Genomic DNA, 13,164 nt, shown 5'->3' with positions numbered 1-13,164 from the left:
ACACCAGGCTAAGGAGCTGGGTGGAATGGTTAAACGTTCCCTTGCGGCCACTGACTGGACACCTACAAAACTCCCACAGGTTTTGTTTTCTCCATCTACCAAGACATACCAAATTTTAAATGATTGCTTTAATTCCTCAACACTGCAACATGGAGTGGTCAGCGGGTCACATGGAAGAGAACACACAGACCACTGTGATGCTGCGCCTTTACTCGACTCTCTTCCAGATTGTTTGTGGTCCCTTGGACCCACAGATGTAGGTTTAGTTGATGTGGAGCCAGTCTCTTTTCAACTGTCATCTGCTACCCCTTTGTGGCAGCCTCAGTACCCACACAAACCGGAGGCTGAGGCTGGGATTGCAGAAACAATTTCTGGTTTGGTCACTGCCGGTGTCTTGGAGCCCTCCTGCTCTAACTGGAACACGCCCATCCTACCCGTTGAGAAAAAAGGCACGGGGAAGTTCAGAATGGCACATGATTTGAGAAGGATTAATGCCTTACTTGGCACTCCTACTTTGCCTGTGCCTAATCCTTATGTTGCCTTGACCAACCTCCCACCATCTCATGCCTGGTTCACCTGCATTGACTTGGCTAATGCCTTTTTCTGCCTCCCACTTCGTGAGTCACTGCGTGACATTTTCTCATTTACATTTAGAGGCCGACAATGGCGTTACACTCGCTTACCACAGGGATTTGCCCTCTCCCCAGGACTGTTTAATCAGTGTTTGAAAGAACTTTTACAAACCAGCCCACTACCATCTGACTGTATGTTAATACAATATGTGGATGACCTTTTGCTGTCTGCCCCCACGGCTGACATCTGTTTGGAGGCCACCAGAGTGGTACTTCAACACCTGGCCAACACAGGTTTTAAAGTGAGCAAAAACAAACTACAGATTGCAAGAAAACAGGTTTCTTTTCTAGGCCGCATGGTCTCACAGTCCGGTATTTCCTTGTCCCCAGAACACAGGAACTCCATTTTGCACCATCCAAAACCTCTAACTGTAAAAGACATGTTGTCATTTTTGGGCCTGACTGGTTACAGCAGAGACGCCTCAGTACCATTTTGGAAGCACCACACATCACCTACTCACATGAAGGCATAAACATGGCTGATCACATGGGATCAGGGGAACCACATATGTGTGAAGAGGTTGTGCAGGTACAGGAGAAAATCAGGCCAGATTTGCAGGCAGAACCTCTAATGGATGCAGAAAAAGATTGGTTCACAGATGGATGTTGTTTCAGAACTGAAAGTGGAATGTTGAAGGCTGCATGGGCAATAGTGGAACAGACAGACATGAGATGGAAAACAGTGAAAGCAGAGCAGTTGACAGGACAACAGTCTGCACAGAGAGCTGAACTGAGAGCGGTGATTGAAGCCTTAAGGATGGGAAAGGGACAGAAAGTGAATATATACAGTGATTCAGCTTATGCTGTGGGAGCAGTGCATGTGGAGCTCAAGCAGTGGCTAAGAGCTGGTTTTTTGACAGCCAGCGGAAAGCCTATTAAACATGAGATAGAAATGAGGGAATTAGCGGAAGCACTGTTGTTACCTGTTAAGGTGGCAGTGGTAAAATGCAAAGGACACAGTGCCGGATTGGACTTAGTGGCATTAGGTAACAAACAGGCCGACTTAGTAGCTAAGCAGACAGCTGGTTACTTACCCTCCCTGATTATGGTAATGGACCCAGAAGCCACACCCCCTCCAGAAAGACCACCCATACAACTAGGCCTAGCCACAATCAGAGAGTTACAGGACAAAGCCAGCCCCCAGGAAAAATCATTATGGGTAACAAGAGGGGCCACAAACACAGATGTCTGGCGTGGCCCAGATGGAAGGCCCATTCTACCGCCAGGGGTCAGACAGACAGCAATGGAAGAGGCACATGGAGTGGGGCATGTGGGACCTGCACAAATGATGAGGAACTTAGCCGCCTGGTGGCACCCTTATCTAAAAGACATGACAAAATACATGGTTAAAACCTGTAAGGAGTGCAACCAATTTGGAATCAAGCCCGCCTTCAAGCCAATAGCAGGGTACTTCCCCATCCCACTTTGCCCAGGGAAAGAAATAATCATTGATTACACAGACATGGTGGACAGAGTAGGTAGTTACAGGTACCTGCTGGTGGCTGTGGATGCATTTTCAGGTTGGCCAGAAGCCTGGCCGACAGCAAGTGAAAACAGTAGAACTGTGGTGAAGTGTCTGATTAATCATTATATACCACAGCATGGGTTTCCCGAGGTCATAAGGTCGGACAATGGTTCACATTTCAGGAACCACGATCTGCAGAGGGTTGAAGCCGCATTAGGTTTGAAACATAAGTTTGGCTCAGTTTACCACCCCCAATCCCAGGGGAAAGTGGAAAGGATGAATCAAACTCTAAAAACTAAATTGGCTAAAATCTGTGCACAGACCAAATTAGATTGGGTTAAGGCATTGCCTCTTGCATTAATGTCCATAAGATGCTCAGTAAATCAAACCTCTGGTTACACTCCATTTGAGTTGGAGCATGGCAGGCCTTTTCCTGGCCCCTCCTCTCGCCTGTTAATGTCGGATGAAGCTGATTCAGACCTCGATCCGAGGACATATTATAACATGCTCCGCAGTTTTGTTGCCCAGTATTCCTCACAGGTCGCTGAAAGAAACCAGCAAGAGCTGAAAGAGGCGGCTACACCTGGAACGGACTACGTCCTCCTGAAAGTCACAAAGAGAAAGTGGGCTGAGCCTCGCTGGACAGGCCCTTACCGCATAACAGAGCGGACCTCCCACGCTGTCAGGCTCGAAGGGAAAGGTGACACCTGGTTTCATTACACACAGTGCGCTGCTGCCACCGAACCAGGAAGAACCTTGAGAGAGGTGCAGAAGGACCTGTCAGAAGGAGCTGCAACAGCATCACCAACCACTTGAGGGAGCCAAAACTCAACCTACAAGCCGGCTGGTTACAAAAGGGGGTGTTCTTCATACTGAACTAAACATTTTTATTTTTCTATTTTTAACATCTTTTATGACTTTGCTTTTATATTGGCTTGAGTTTTTAAGATTTACATTTTACATTGCAATAGTTTTAACCGCTGAAAGCTCATTTAAAGTTGTGTCACTGATACTTTTTGTTGCTCTTTAACTCCTAGAACACGCCCTTGGCGAGGTGGGGGGAACTGGACCACCTTTCTGTGCCCCATCATCCTCTATTAGAAGACATTCAAGCTAAGTAAACATGTCTTGGCCCTTTCCCCCTGAAATGACAGGCAGGCAAAGATGTTGCGTCTTTGTTTGCTTCCTGGCCCTGGGTCTCATTCCCATGGGCATAATCCTGATCTGTGAAGGGCCCCCGACACTTCTGACACCTTCAAGTTCAAAAGCTTCGCCCCCTTCTGACAGTCCCAATCTGACAAATGTAGCCCCTAGGGTCTTGCCCACCACTTCCTCTCCAGTTTTGCCCACGCCCGATCCATTTAGAAAGAAACGACACACGGTTACCTCCTGCACCCCAAGTACGACTAGAATGATTACTCTCTGTGTCCCCAACAATAAAAGTTGGGTAGTCGAAATAGATTTCGCTAGCTTCCCAGTCACTCCCGTCACCAAAGACCAAGGGGGGGATCTTTTTAACCTTGCAGTACATCTCTCCTCCTCAGTGTGGTATATAACCCTGGGAGGTTGGCATCAGTGGAAGTGGTCCAGTTTAGTGTCAGAAACGGACCTCGATTGGTCCAAGCACTCTAGGGGTCAGGCTTTGCACTGGAGAAACCAAAATATGCTCAGAATAGCAAAAAAACCGGATCTTTCAGGCTTAATTTTTACCCTAAAGGATCTGGCCTTGACCTCCTCGCCAACGGATGATGAAAACTCTGATCGTGAGGGTGACGAACATTATCGTCTTTCTCTTGTTTAAATGCTTCTAGAATGGTTGTTTCTCTGTGGTGTTTTGTATTAGGCTTGTTATTAATTGTTTCCCTAACCCACTTCCTCTTGAAGGATATATCTGGTTGAACTGTGTCTGATCGGGTTGTGAGGGTTAAGCGATGTTCTCAGGGTCTCCGGACTTAAGCCTGAGCGAATGTGTACTCCCACCACTGGATATAAATTGTTTTATTCCACACCCCTTCCTCACTTTTTAACATATTCACTTTTGAATGTCCTTAGCAGTTACCGTTCTGGGTTTATTTTACGGTTGATTTATTCTTTCACATTTTCACGTTTATATCTCTCATTATTATAGTATACTCTGTACTCTCCACATTTTTATCATTACTTATGCTTTTTGGTTGCTGACTTACAGGAACTGTTAATTTTGTGTCACTACCCTGGTTGCACTAACTCGTTGTATCCTTGGTTGCAGGACAGCTGTTACTGCTTTCGTCGGGAACCGAGACTGCTTGCAGCCGACCCCTGGGCAGGGTGGTGCCTGGACTCTTTTCTCCTCATCTGCAATGACAGATAAAGACAAATGATAAGACCCGAGGAGTTTTTCGAGCCAGGCTTCGACACGTCTCTGTGTTCCTTTGAATGTTACTTATTTTTGTGTGTTGACCCATTTAAGATGGGTCAAAAGGGGGATTTGAAGAAAATATAATCTGATCAAACATTATTCAGCTTTAAATATTGTTCAGCTTTAAAGTTACTGTGCAACTGTGTAATAAAAATGTGCTCACGACTTTGGCCTTGAGAGCGATAAGAAGCGATCGCCTCATCCTGCAGGTGCAAGATATCTGCAAGCGAAGAGACTAGAACACCCAAGGCCGATTTCCTTTTATGGAGTTGTTTTTCTGCTAATGCAGCACTTTCCTCACAACCCCCTCCTGTAAGTTTTAGAGAATATCTACCCATCCTCACAGCAAATATTAGGAATCTCTTGATGTGAGCTGTGTTGAGAGGTTGTCTCTGTCTCAATAAAAGTTCACTGATTCCCCATCTGCAGCAGGTGTCCGGTTGTCTTCATTCTCCGCCAGCCTGGTTAAGTCAATTCCTCCTTAACATCTAAAAGAACCTATTTAATGAAGGAAGACGGGTTCACTTTGTGTTTAATATTATTCTATTGCTGTTGTTGTTTTTTTTATATCCTTCAGCAGCAGCAGGTATATTTCTTGCCTTGACATCCATCTTTTTTGTAGCATTCGTGTTGTATATTAATTACGTCACCGGACACTTAGACGCTTTGGTATGACGACAACCACGCATGTAGTACCAGATTACAATGGAAAACCAGTCGATCCGAGGCGAGTCAGAGTAGGTACTAAAGGAAAAGGTGCTTTTGAGCCCAGACAGCCCAGTCTCCACTACATAATAATTGAATACGTTTTCCTACCTGGAGCTCATGTGTAACCAGTATGATGGATTTTCCTCTCAGCTCTTTCTTTATACATTCTTCAAAAATGTGTTTCCCCACATAAGCATCAACAGCAGATAGTGGGTCATCAAGGAGGAAAATGTCCCTGTTGGAATAGACCGCTCTTGCCAGGCTGATTCTCTGCTTCTGTCCCCCTGATAGATTTAGACCCCGCTCTCCAATCTGTCCACAAAAAGGATATTTATAATATTGTGAACTTTTGATTAATACTAAATTACAATTTAATCCTTCCACTTTATTGTAGCATCAATTTGCAAGCTTGAGTTACATCTTAAGTGAGTGGGGTAAATAAATACACTTAAAAACCCCTGTGTCGGTGTGTGACACTCCCCTGTTGGTCTGGAAAGCACTCACTTCAGCTTGGTCACCATATTGCAGGATGCTTAGGTCAGCTCTGAGGCTACAGACATCCACAACTCTGTCATATCTGTTGGGGAGCAGTACAAGGCAACAAACTGGTTAATACTATAGCGAAGTATATTTTAATAGGATGGGAGCTAGTCATTTATTCAGCCAATTATAACTTGTGGGTGACTGCGGCTCAGTTAGCAGAACAAGAGGTCACTGAATTTAACCCGAGTTCCTCGACATACTGAACCCCCAGTTGCCCTTGATGCATCCATCAAAGGGTGAGTGAGTGTCTAAGAATGTTATAAATGAAGAATGTTAAACACTGTATAAATGTGTATGTGATTGGATGTGTGCAAGAACAAAATGCTTTGTGTGCTCACCTGAATAGAAAGGTGTTACAGAAGTTCCAGTCCAATTTACCAATTGCTGACAGTAAAGCATGACCAAAATCATTTAACAAGAAAAAGGATTTCATGCAAAATGTTGCATTAAATGTATCAATTCAGTTATGCTATTTTGACATATTTTAAAGGACTGCTATTAATTTATTCCTAAACCGTTTTCCCCTCAGCAGCAGTTTATGGAAATCTGATTTTGAAACAAAGTGAATTGATAAAGTTTACAGCAAACACTGGTTCCTAGCCAAGCTTTTTACCATCTCTGGCAGTAGAGGTGATACTGTCAGAAAACCAAGAGGACCTCATTTTGGTTGACTATGAACCTTCCACCAACATTTCAGAATGTCAAAATAAAAACCGTTAGAAGTTCCATGGAAGGTATCCAACTTGATTTTTTTGTGCCTCCCAGGGCAGATTGGGGACATGCAGTTCGAAAGGGCCTCGATTAACTATACAGACAAAGTGGTGGTTGACAAGGAGGAGATGGCAGCCATAAATGCAAGAAGATGGATTTAACTTACCTGGCCTGATCAAAAGGTTCCCCCATGAGAATATTTTCTCGAACAGTTCCATGAAAAATCCAGGCCTGCTGGCAAACGTACGCAAATGTCCCATCAGCTGTGATGGAGCCCTGAAGAAGGTACATCTAAAAGGAAAGTGAGCAGGCCAAAAAACTAATGTCACTGTAATGTAAAGTTAGAAATAGTAAAAACATAATGTGAATAAATGCAGACAGATACAAAACAATAGAGCATACAAAAGAAACAAACCTGCTCCAAAATGCTGCAAATCAGTGACGTCTTTCCGCTACCCACATTCCCGCAAACACCAAGCAGTTTTCCCTTCAGGAAATATCACAGAGATAATCATTTCATATCCAGCGGGGTCTTGATAACTTCAGTTATTATTTGATCACACCTTGGGTAGTGTAAAAGAGATGTTTCTGAGGGTTGGTAAGGTCTCAACATTTTCATTCGGAGAAGGCACGTCCATATTGTGTTCCGTCACCTCATTAGCTGCTCTGGGCGGTGACTCTGACTGGCTGCGTTTGGTCCATGAAAGTGTAGCATTTCTCATCACTACAGCAGAATTACTGCCTGCTATCTGCGTCAGGTAAGGCTCAGGATTCTGGATGAGTAAGATTTTCTGAAACAGTCACAGTGCATTTACATCATTCAGGTTTTTACCAATTTTGCTTTTCAGATTTCTAAGATCCATGGCAGTAACAACTTTAACAAAACTAAAAAGATTATGAATTAAAATACTGTACTGCAAGTCCTAAAAGCATCATGATTAATACAAATCCAGCTTGTGATTAGCAGCATGGCCTTTTTCACTGGTTTGTAGAGGACAAGATTTGGAGAGGTTCACATGAGTGTGTGGTGAGTGTGAGACTACTCCTTTACATTTAGTCTGGCATCAATGCAAAAGGAATAATGAAATTCAAAAAGGACACATAATAACTATGACTCTACCTAAAGTCTGTGGCACAGGTATGGTAGGGAAACAAGTCAAAGTGTGGCCACAGGGTAGGTCTGCAGGGCAAACTTAGCTAGGTCAGCAGTTATCTTATCCTATAGACAGGCATTCTACTCTTTTTTACAATGGTAAGCAACATTTTGATGTTTAGTGGTATTGTACCATCCCCTGATCTGACTGGATGAGCTCCATCAGGTCATCTTGACTGTGTCTACATGTCTAAATGAGTTGCTGCCTTGCAAAACCAATTATTTTCCATAGAAATACTTCACAAGTAAGCAATGCTTAAATTGTACTTATATTACAATAGTGATAAAAGTGTGTCTGAAGGTTCTCAGTCATCGTAGTCTAAGGAGCTTGGAAAGAAAAGTGTCTGGACTTCTTTAAGTTGCTTGAACGCGTTTCACCTCTCATCCGAGAAGCTTCTGGGCCAGGATGTAAAGGACAAAGGTCACTCTTTCAAGGATGCCAATGTTCACATTTTGGAAATAGAGGACAGATGTTTGAAAGAGGAGTGAAAGAAGCCATCTATGTCCACTGGGCTATTTGACCTCAGGAAATCCCATGATAGGGTGGGGCTAGGTTTCACAATGAGCTCACCCGAAACCTTGGCTGATTGTGACCCACGCCCGCTTTCACACCTTGGTTCGTGTGATTAGGTAGAGGATCATTAGGGGGTCTCCAAAAGTTGATTCTGTTCATCTGGACGTAGCGTTTAGTGGTAGAAACATGTCTGTGAAGGTTCTCAGTCATCCAGGTCATCGTAGTCAAAGGAGCTTGCAAAGAAAAGCGTCTGGACTTCTTTAAGTTCTTTAAGTGGTAGAAACGTTTCGTCACTCATCCAAGTGACTTCTTCAGTCTCAGCTGACTGCAGGTTTCCCCAAGTTTATAAACAGTACATTTGCATAATGACTGAAACCAGCCCACTGAAGGAACAATGGGCTGGGAGGTCAGTTCCTTAATCTTAATTATGCAAATTCTCATGACCATTGATCATTTGGGGGTTTCATTATCCCTCTTGGGGGGGGGGGGACACTCCCACAGGGCTTAAATCTGGGACTCTCCACCATTTGACCCTAGAACTGAAGAAGCTTCTCAGATGAGAGGTGAAACGTGTTCAAGAAGTCCAGACACTTTTCTTTCCAAGCTCCTTAGACAGTGATAAAAGTGTATTAAAGAAAACTTAATAATGAACAGAAAGACCATAACAAGTGGAAACGCTACTACTACTACTACTACTACTACTACTACCACTACTACTACCAAAAAGAAGAGCTTACCCTAAGTTGTTTTAGTGACACAAAAGCATCAGTGAGGGCCTTCACAGCAATCGGCATGAGAGCAAAGGTGAACCTCATGGAGGTGAAGATGGCAACAACAGTAAAAGCCTGGGAAGAAAATATTGCACTATAATCTCACAACACAACAATCCTCAATTTATATGTTAGACCTTTTCTGTCAGTAGACCAAGCCTTCTTACAAAATTCTCGCAGTTTTCTTCTCAGTTCATCTCTACTCACAACTTCTCCAAATCACCGAGTGGAAATGCTAACAGAGGCTGTGTTACTGCATAATATTGTTACAGAGCTGTGCTACTACTTACATCAGATGTTTTCAGTGGTAACCCCAACAAAGTGTGGATGAGAAAGGTGAAAACAGTGGCAATGGTGCTGATGGCCATGGTCAAGCTGCCATTAATAATCTGGATTTCAAGGATCTTCTGTACTAGTTTCTTTTCAAGTTTCCTCAACTCTGTAAGAAAGAAAGTTTGTTTGCCTAGTCTGTTACTTTCATCATTCTTTGTAGACGCACCCTAACACACATCCATAGCACTCAAACATTTCACATCATCTCTTTTGCATCTAGTAACAAGATTACATGCCTGATTTTGTATCTAAACAAATGGGAGTCTATAAATAATGCGTGTGATATGCGATATTACTAGATAAATGGAAAGTGCTGCCAAATGGGAAACAGCTGCTCGATTTACCTGCAATTTTCATCTCAAAAGATTCTTGCCAGGCGTACATCTTGATTAGCTTAATGCTGTTGAGAATCTCAGTCATTGTATGAACACGTTTGTCTTTTATTACCATTGCTTTTGTCTTGAATACATTTATGAGATATGCCAAGATACTAGAAAAGAAGAAGAAAAAATGATTAGTCCCCTGATTGCCAAGATTCCAAAAGTAGAAGGTAAGGGTATTCCTCAATGATGACTTAGACCTCACAGCACAGGTTTCAGCATATTAAACTACATGCCCAATATTACGTTTGGGCAAATTCTTTCATAGTTTATCTACATTACAACTTTACATTACAACATTGACTGTAATGCTTACCTCAATCAGAGCCCTTTTTGTATTTATCTATCTCACTTTATTAACTTCATGTACATACCTCAATGGGAATACAGATGACGTAGATGAGGACTCCAATAATTGCAGTGTAGCCCAGAATGTTCCAGGCATAACAAATGCCCGCAACAAAGAGTACAGGGGTGGACATCACAAAGCTCCCATTCACAACTGCCTCAAAAACATTGTGTCCAACATTTGTCAAAATATTAAGAATCTAGATGAAAGAAAAATGAGAAAACGAAACCTTATATTTCACCTGTTTTTCATAATACACCAAATGTGAGAAGATTTACTGAAAAAGTATCTTATTGTCTCATGCATTTCTTTAGGATGAAACAAATCTTAATATTAGACAAAAATTACCAAAATAAATACAAAGTGTTTAAATTGTGCTTTAATTTATGAAGGTGAAGTTCTCCAAATGTACCTGTCCATACATGAAAAAGTGATAGGTGGTTATGCCACCCTTGAGAGGAAGAACCGCAATCAAACATTTGTAATAATGGGAATGAGTCCCGAAGGAATTTTGGCCCACTCTTCTCAACAGAATTGTTGTAATTCAGCCACATTGGAGGATTTTCAAGCATGAAAGACTTACTGATGCCAACACATCTCAGTTAGATTCAAGTCTAGACTTTGACTAGGCCACTTTTCACAGCAGTGCAGGTAAAGTGAATTCTCTGTGTGTGTAAACCAGTCTTTACCTCTCCGTTTGACATGTCGCCAAGTACTCGCAGAGATGTGACTTTCTGGAAGCCCAAAGAGCATAAGGCACCTTTCAGTCTGATGGCCGTATGCAGTGTTAATGCCCACTGCAAGGATATCATGGAAGTTTTGAGAAACTCTGTGGTGAACAAAGCAAAGGCCAAACCAACACCACTGGTTTCTCCTGGGTCGCAAACGTAGTCTAAGATCTTATAAACGACGACCGCCTGAAGGGACAGACAAAATGCTTGATACACTTCAGAGAGTAGAAATTCTAAAAAAGCGATTAGAAACTGTTTACAGAGTATGAACCACTATTTCTTGAAGTCAAATTTGATTTATAATAAATAAAACATTTAGGCAAACATCAGAACGTCACAAAGTCTGAAAATACAGATGACGACAACTCACCGGCCCCAAAAAGGCCGCCACCATGGCAAGAATGGAAACGAGGGCGGACAGAATCAGTCTAGTTCTTTGAAAACGAAGAGTCACCCGAATCAGTGAGGCATTCTCCAAGCCTCTCCTTGCCACTTCTTCATTCCATAGCCTCTGGAGCCTGCAAAACACTCACAATCAAATCATGTACACTAAAAATTGTCTAGCATTTAATTTTGACAAGTCAGCCTCATTCCTTTGACTTATCTTCAAGGTGCAAATTTCAGCAGCTACATTAATGGTGCGTCATGTCCCAAGCAGACCTACTTTGGGTTTCTGTCTATTCCTCTTAATATTTCTAATAAAGCCCTTTCTTTGTTCCTCGTTGTGCATCATCTCTTTCGTCTGAGGTTTCTTTCCCACATGCTTGTTTACCCCCTTTGTAAACAAAATGCATCATCCATTGAAATGTTAGATTCTGCGAATGCCTTAAACAACAACCGAAAAATGTGAATCTGCAAAGAGAGACCTTTTTGCGCTAATGTCTGCTACATCAAAAGGAGACAGGTGTAGGTCGGATGTATCCAGCCCATTCTTGAACATGGCCCACATTTTGGGGATCATCCACAGAAAGACTGAAGATGATATTAAACCTGCATTATCTACAGCGTGGGACCTGGACAAGACAAAAAAAGCAAAAGCAAATGAGTACTGTACAAGGAAGACATTCTATATCAAAGAAAGTAACTTATTTGGCAGACAGGTTACATTTAGCAATTTCTCTTTCATCAATGAAACTGACTCTGGTGAGGAACAGCGGAAGGGTATAAGGGTCTCCAAGCTCCGTCGGTATTTTCCAAATGGGCAAGGATGGGGTATTTCCCTGTTGTCATTATCTGTATCTTCTGAGGCAAGAGACACAGGTCCCAATTCTTCTCCCTAAAGAGGCAGAAAAACAAAGACAGACAGAAAGGTGTATAAGCTCAGTCCAAGTAACAAATCTGGAAACAAAATGAAAAAAAAGACATCTAAACTAACTAACAATTAATTGTACTTCCTAATTACAATTTTAGTAGATATGGAAACATGATCAGAAAACATAAAACTAACTACCTCGTCATGTCCTAAACAACCAAAATTAATCAAACTGACACAAGTGAAATTATTTAAACATTTTCCAAGCAGAGAAAAAAGTGAACACCTATTTTTATTTATACTACATGCAAATCAAACAGCTCTTCATCGTGTTATTACGCCATGCTCTCCTTTTCTTTGATTTAATTTTTGTCCCTTTATTTATTTATTCATTTCTTTATTTATTTAAATGCAAGCAGCCCTTCCCCGGCGACGTAAGCAAAACCCAGAGAACTGGGCTGCTCAGGTCGATGACACGTATCCCATACGGAAGCAGCCACTTACTGACTAACACTGCACAACAGAATTGTTAAAGTATTAATTTTAATTTCAATTCAGGTTAGATTTTTTTTGTGCGCAACGCAGATTTTCTGTGCGCAGAGACCGTGCCAGCAGTGCGCAATTGCGCAGCTTAGAGGGAACATTACTGGTGTTTAGTTTTTGGTTTGTGTGAGTATGGCCCCATCTACATCGCTCAGCTCGGTGTTGTGCCAAAACACCGGGCCTGTTCTAAAAACAAAGCTCAGCGCTCCCAAAGCGTCTTGTCATTACGCGGCTTCACTAAAACCACCAACTTTCAGGAAGCTGGTTCACGACTAGGGATGGGTATCGTTTAGGTTTTATCCGATACCGGTGCCAAATCGGTACTTTTGAAACGGTGCCGGTGCTTAAACGGTGCTCGAACCGGTGCTTAAAGAATGGAGAACACAAACTTTGTCCAAAAACCTCTCATGTTCAGCTGGTTTTTTTTGTAAAAATATAACAATGTTAGCCTTTTCTGCAGCTATGTGGCATATATGTAGGGTTGCCAACTCCCTGAAAAATAAATAAGGGACACCTCGTGGCCAGGGCCGGGCAACCCAGTTGTCTTCACCCTTCCCAGTGTGGTAGCTCTTTTTTTTGTGTGTGAAATTATTTTTTTAACCATTTGACTTGAATTTGATTTAAGCAGATGCATATTCTTTGTGATATGACCATATGGGAAACAAATGATCATTTAGCCATT

The 13,164-nt window shown here is 42.3% G+C and overlaps 1 protein-coding gene across 1 annotated transcript in view; it reads right to left on the bottom strand.

Moving 5' to 3' along the window:
• Window positions 1-13,164, bottom strand: part of LOC147338587 (ATP-binding cassette sub-family C member 12-like) — a 28,198-nt gene that overhangs the window by 13,690 nt on the left and 1,344 nt on the right. Inside the window, exons 2-15 of the mRNA XM_086307671.1 lie at window positions 11,827-11,963; window positions 11,554-11,700; window positions 11,058-11,205; window positions 10,646-10,873; window positions 9,982-10,155; window positions 9,890-9,891; window positions 9,572-9,717; window positions 9,185-9,333; window positions 8,862-8,969; window positions 7,021-7,248; window positions 6,873-6,944; window positions 6,624-6,748; window positions 5,708-5,780; window positions 5,312-5,515 (exon numbers count right to left, since the gene is read on the bottom strand). Of these exons, the coding sequence (XP_086163797.1) occupies window positions 5,312-5,515; window positions 5,708-5,780; window positions 6,624-6,748; window positions 6,873-6,944; window positions 7,021-7,248; window positions 8,862-8,969; window positions 9,185-9,333; window positions 9,572-9,717; window positions 9,890-9,891; window positions 9,982-10,155; window positions 10,646-10,873; window positions 11,058-11,205; window positions 11,554-11,700; window positions 11,827-11,963 (1,941 nt within the window). The remainder of the gene's footprint in view (window positions 1-5,311; window positions 5,516-5,707; window positions 5,781-6,623; window positions 6,749-6,872; window positions 6,945-7,020; window positions 7,249-8,861; window positions 8,970-9,184; window positions 9,334-9,571; window positions 9,718-9,889; window positions 9,892-9,981; window positions 10,156-10,645; window positions 10,874-11,057; window positions 11,206-11,553; window positions 11,701-11,826; window positions 11,964-13,164) is intronic.

The sequence above is a fragment of the Aulonocara sp. 'chitande type north' Nkhata Bay genome, linkage group LG1 (genome assembly GCF_057382095.1).
Source record: "Aulonocara sp. 'chitande type north' Nkhata Bay isolate Kocher_YH1m ecotype deep benthic linkage group LG1, A_spYH_male_GT1.1, whole genome shotgun sequence".
Classification (NCBI taxonomy): Eukaryota; Metazoa; Chordata; class Actinopteri; order Cichliformes; family Cichlidae; genus Aulonocara; species Aulonocara sp. 'chitande type north' Nkhata Bay.
The sequence above is the reverse complement of the archived record's forward strand: the minus strand, read 5'-3'. Positions and strand labels throughout refer to the sequence as shown.